At 31.6% G+C, this 5,529-nt stretch overlaps 1 protein-coding gene across 4 annotated transcripts in view; it reads right to left on the reverse strand.

Annotated features, from left to right (window-relative positions):
- LOC106467186 (WD repeat-containing protein 26-like) overlaps nucleotides 1-4,756 on the reverse strand; it is an 85,662-nt gene extending 80,906 nt beyond the window's left edge. For all 4 annotated transcript variants that reach the window (XR_002612374.1, XR_002612373.1, XM_022395314.1 and 1 more), the window contains exon 1: nucleotides 4,350-4,756. Coding sequence is in view for 2 of the 4 variants with exons in the window: in XM_022395314.1 (XP_022251022.1) it covers nucleotides 4,350-4,534 (185 nt within the window). In the remaining 2 variants the exon portion in view is untranslated. The remainder of the gene's footprint in view (nucleotides 1-4,349) is intronic.
- Between the last annotated feature and the right edge of the window lie 773 nt (nucleotides 4,757-5,529).

The raw sequence follows: 5,529 nt of genomic DNA on the forward strand, positions 1-5,529 counted from the left end.
GTATTGTTAGCCAGGCACGACTGAAAGGTTAATATAATAAAAATAATAAATATATATAAATTTTTAACATTATGAGATTTAAGCTACTTAGTCTAAACATTTATGTTTTTGTGTTATAGTTTGTGTTCATTCTAGAATGAAAGAGGCATAATTTATGTTTATTTCCTAATATTTTACGGTGGTGGTGAGATCAGTCAAATCAACCAAACCCATACAGAGATTAATTACTGAAAATAACAGATAAAATATATAGTTTTTTCTTAAGAAACATTTGATAACTATCTTGACATTATAAAGATTTCGCTTGTGAAATTTCAAGATTTTCTGATACATAAAAGTATTTTTAATCTTAAAATTAATATTACTTTACATGAGAGACAGGCAACACATGAAAAGAAAAAAAAAGACATGAGACAATCATTGCCTTATAAGCCTTAAGACTTAATAAAAAAAATTTATATTTTGAATATGAAAGCATTGTAATGAAAACTGATAATCTGCCAAATTTCGTTAACATTCACTTACTAATTTAAAAGCTGTAGCACAAAAAACTATAACAAGCATAAAATGATTACGAGGTTGTCTCAGGGACCAAGCCCATGCTGAAAGAGTTAAACAACTCTCTGTTCTGCAGTTTCCATACCCCCTCAATAGTTTTCTTCTTTTTCAGTGTCAAAGCACACTGTATAAGAATTCTTATATACAGAAGCTTGAGTACATTACATTAAAATGACTTTGAATATGCATATATGTAAGTCACAAGAAAACCACAGCTGATATAAAGTTGTTCTGTCATTGTTTGGAATTTCATAGATAGTGTAATGCCACTGAAAAACTGATTGCTTTTTGGTAGAGTATGTAACAGCCCTTTCTCATGGAAAATGTTTATACGGTCAGATCAAAAAGGGACTTAAAATTTACTAGATGGGAAAATTCCTTGTGCTTAACGGTATTAGAAAAAAGGAATATTCATCAACTTGGGACACCAGGAACAGCCTTAACAAGACCAACTACAAGTCCTAACCTATGGTCATGTTAAGCAAGGTGCGATATCTTGTAACAAGTGAGAACCCACAAATACAGTGACAAAAGTTGTTGATTCGCCCCAAGCAACAGTACGCAACATGATCAAGAATGATCTGAATCTGAAAATGTGGCCAACAGGGTTTGGGTTCACCAAAATATTGCCTCTAGTTGTCAGTTTTATAGAACCAGATTCTTTATAGTTGGTGTCTATGACTTGTTGGCAATAAATTTCAACAATAAACAGACAGCACACAATCCACTTGTTTTAAAATACTATTCAAAACAAGTCCAACATATGTTCAAAAAAATTCATTACATTATTGGTTGTCATAGTTGTATCCAGAGCTTTAAATAATTGTCTCTTTTTCTTCAAAGTCACCATAGGTGGGTTCAATTACTTTAGAACACCCTTTTACAAAACAAATTATTTTCCTCTACTCTGCTGTTGCAATACAAGGCTGTGATACTCACTTTAAAATCACCACTATAGCTGTTGGTTACCACAGCTGTATCCAGAGCTTTAAATAATTGTCTCCTTTTCATCAAAGTCCACACAGGTGGGTTCAATTACTTTAGAACACCCTTTGACAAGACAAACTATTCTCCTCTATCTTACAATACAAACTATGAAACTCACTTTAGAAATTGTACATTACAGCTAAACTCGTATGCATGCTCACTTCACTTTTTCATTCATCTTCACTAACTTAACTTACTAGTTTTCTGTATCTTCACATGTTTATAATACACGACAGAGAAATTTAGAAATATCTAGCCCTCTAGTGTACAACAATAAGATACATAACAAGAAACACTTAGAACCTTCGACTAAGATGAAGTCAACAATATTACAAAAGCCTAGTACAACAATTAACTACATACACTACATAAAATTTGTACAGAGTTATGTAACGAAAATTGACATAACTATCCCTTTTAAAATAATTAACTGAATAATCGTTGAATATTAAATCACTGAATAAACTAAATAATAACTCTTAAACTGAACAGTCTTGTATATCCAACATATCTCCTGTTCTACTGATCCATTACCTATGCAACTGGATAATGAAATAGGTATTCATGCCCTTCCATATGAAGACATAACAGTCAAGTCACCAAACAAAGCACTTATAAATTTCTGTACTATTGGACTGTTGAAACATTTGCTGGAAAACCACTGTTCTCATGCACCTCATGAATGATGGAAAACTGCAGAGAGAAGTGATGTGCTTTGGATGATGGGTCCTTTTCCAATGGAAGCTATACATCAGGACTAATTATCATGACACTAATTTTCAGATATGGCATGACTGGACATGGCTTCAAAATACTTCTTAATATAAAGTACTCAACCTCTGTACTTGGTTCACTCAAATTTTCCTTAATTAAATACACATTGTCTTCAGTATTTATTTCAAGTAAGTATATCATTTAGAAATTTTTCAAATGTTATTTGCTTTTTATCATAATCAATGAAATGAAAATGTCGGTGAAACCTCATTAATGACACTCTGCTCAAAATCTGATAATTTACAACCATTTTTTGCTTCAACAAGAAAACCAGGATTTGGATTTATACATGCACATCACGTGATCTTGGTTTACCTATAACTTATTCTTATATAAAATACTTTCAACTTCTGAATGGTAAATTTGTGGAGAAGCTCACCAATATTAATGAGATAATAGATTCTTTTAAAACTATTTGATGAGTTTATGGACAGAAATGGTTAAATCTAATACATATTTTTTTTTACCTGTTACGATGTTTATGAGTAACTCTGATCAGCTGACTAGTCTTTTAAAATGAAAAACCTAAGCAAATTATTGAAAATTTAACTCTGTGTTAGTGTTCTGTAAAAATTTTCCATAGTCACTCTTCTGGAGTCCGAGCGGAACCCCTTAAAAATTATTTAAAAATATTTAAATAATAATAAACTATTACTTTGAAAATAAAAAACATTAACACTCAAAATATTTTCCTTTATTAATCAATAAATGAACATTGAATATTACAACTTGTTTCTTTTTTTACCATCTAAACTAAATGTAACAAGTTAACATAAAGTAGCCAAATACTGAAGCTACTAAGAACAAACATGTACATTCTTCCATCTGTTGGTAAAATATTTGGGGTCCATTAAGCCTCTGGAAGACAAATGCAGGGTTAAATAAATTACAACTTTTCTTTACTCCTGAAAAGAACACAGAAAATTTCATACCACAGTAGTAACTACCAAAAATTAATTTTAACCCTTCTGAATATTAGTTACAATGATCCTAGAAACTTTTATTTCTAACAGAGCACATAATACTAAAGAAAAATGACTGTGATGTCCAATTTTATTTCATGTTCAAGTTAATTTTTCTTTATATTAGTATTTTAACCTAATATATCTTGTATTTGTGGAAAATTTTGACCTTAAAAAGCAGTATTTAAATATCAGCTTTTTCTTCACATAACTCTGAAAATTTAAATAAGGTCTTAAGTTAAAATTAAAAGGCGATGCATGAGACTTTAAGACTGTAAGTATAAACAAAAGTTTCTTTCATTTCAGTAAAATATAGTGTTTAATGCTTCAAAATTATCTTCGCCTAATGATTATGTTTAACAACGTGAATCTTCTTAAATTTCAATCTTTGTAATAGTTGTAAAATTCGAAATTGTCCTTTTGCAAGTTCTTACATTGCAATTCCAAGTAACTTTGTACAAACACATTTTTGTAACACTGACTACTCAGTTGGGCCTAACTTTTTATCTCCTCTTTTTAAAAATTACACCTTGAAAAATACCAGATTTAGTAAAAATTATACATTTATAAATGTGGCCCATGAATTCTGAAATGCCAGCTAAATTTACTGATAATTAATGACATATGGCTGCCTATGTCTAGTTGTAGTAGTACTGCTAGTTAATAATACACTTAAGATGGCTATGTCAGTAAATATCAAAGTTTTCCACTTCCAACACACATTTTCAAAACTTGAAAAACTAAACTGATATTGAATGACTGGTATTCCTGTTGTTTATAAAATGAAGTATTTACATCAAGTTTTTAAACTCATATTTTACTTTTAGAAAAGTCTGAAGTGTATTATATTTCACACTACATTTCGTCATATGTTGTTGTTTTTATCTTAATCAAACTCAAAAGTGTCAACGTATTACTTACAACTGTGACAATGATACGAAATGAAGAAAAAGTGTAAATATAATCAAATATAAAACCCGTTAAGAATAAGAGTTACATTTATTCAATAATGACAATATGGGTAATTTGTGTGGTTTATCATTCTGATAAATTTATTGATATGCCTACTTGAGCCCAAGACTTCTGAGATGCTGGCCAATCAGACGAATAATATCCTTATCAGCTTGTGATCTTATTTTTGGATCTCCATTAATTTGCCCGTTTGCAGTAGAAGGACAAGCACCATTCTGCAGGTCATCGCCAGTTGACGGTGCATCCCCATTGTGCCGCAGACAGCCATTAGTAGTTTGCATGTTACTGTTAGCTGCAGAAAAGCGTTGTTTTTTCCGCGGTGGGGGAGATAGTCCACCGTCGTCGGACTCCGCGCTCGAGGCCAGGCTTGCTTGCGATATGGCGTTTTCTGCACCACAAACCTTTCGAGTATCAAAATTTCAAAAAATAACCTAACTCAATCATTAACTTTCGACTTCTACAATCACTCAACTCTTAAACATCTCACTCAGCTGTGTTTTCTTCTGTGACGACACAAGCAAAGGATTATGGGACATTCCGGACGAGATCGCCCGAGTATTTCCGATCCCAATTCAAAAATTATCAACGAGAAACTTTTCTATTTTGATTAATACAATATTAGACATAAGTAAATCACTTATTTCACTGTTTTGGTGTCTAAAATAAATAATTTGGTAATAATATAGTGAAATTATTAATTAAAATGACTTTTTTTCCCGTTGGCCTCTGGTAATCATCACATATGACGCCCTATGCGTATCTCATCATAGTAGTCGTTACGATACGAATCTAGATATTGATGCCGCGATACGATACTTATCAACGGTTAGTTACAAAGTTTGACAATCTTGTCTGTAATTTATTATCTATATCACTAACATTGTTTTATCTAAATACTTCACACTATACAGTGCTTTTTCAAATTCTCAAGTTTGATCAACTAAATGGCAGCTGGCAAGAGAAGTGAAATTAAAAAAAAAGTTAATATTGTTACGTCTCTGGTCGTTTGTTAATTTTCCGTATAATTTCTTTCGGATGAAAGTTTAGCGATACAAGTCCTTTCTTAAATAAAACTAGTTTATTCTTTCTCAATACAACTTTGCAATACACTTAATTTCCACAGTCACTTTATCTTCAACACACGCCATAATTCACAACGATTCACGCACTTTCTTACGGTCACTACCGCGCTTGACTCAATTGTCTGTCTGCAATTATCTATGCCGTCACTTCTTGCCTGTATTATATATACAAAATAGAGGGCGTCTGGCAAACA

The sequence above is a fragment of the Limulus polyphemus genome, unplaced genomic scaffold (assembly GCF_000517525.1).
Source record: "Limulus polyphemus unplaced genomic scaffold, Limulus_polyphemus-2.1.2 Scaffold2521, whole genome shotgun sequence".
Taxonomy (NCBI): Eukaryota; Metazoa; Arthropoda; class Merostomata; order Xiphosura; family Limulidae; genus Limulus; species Limulus polyphemus.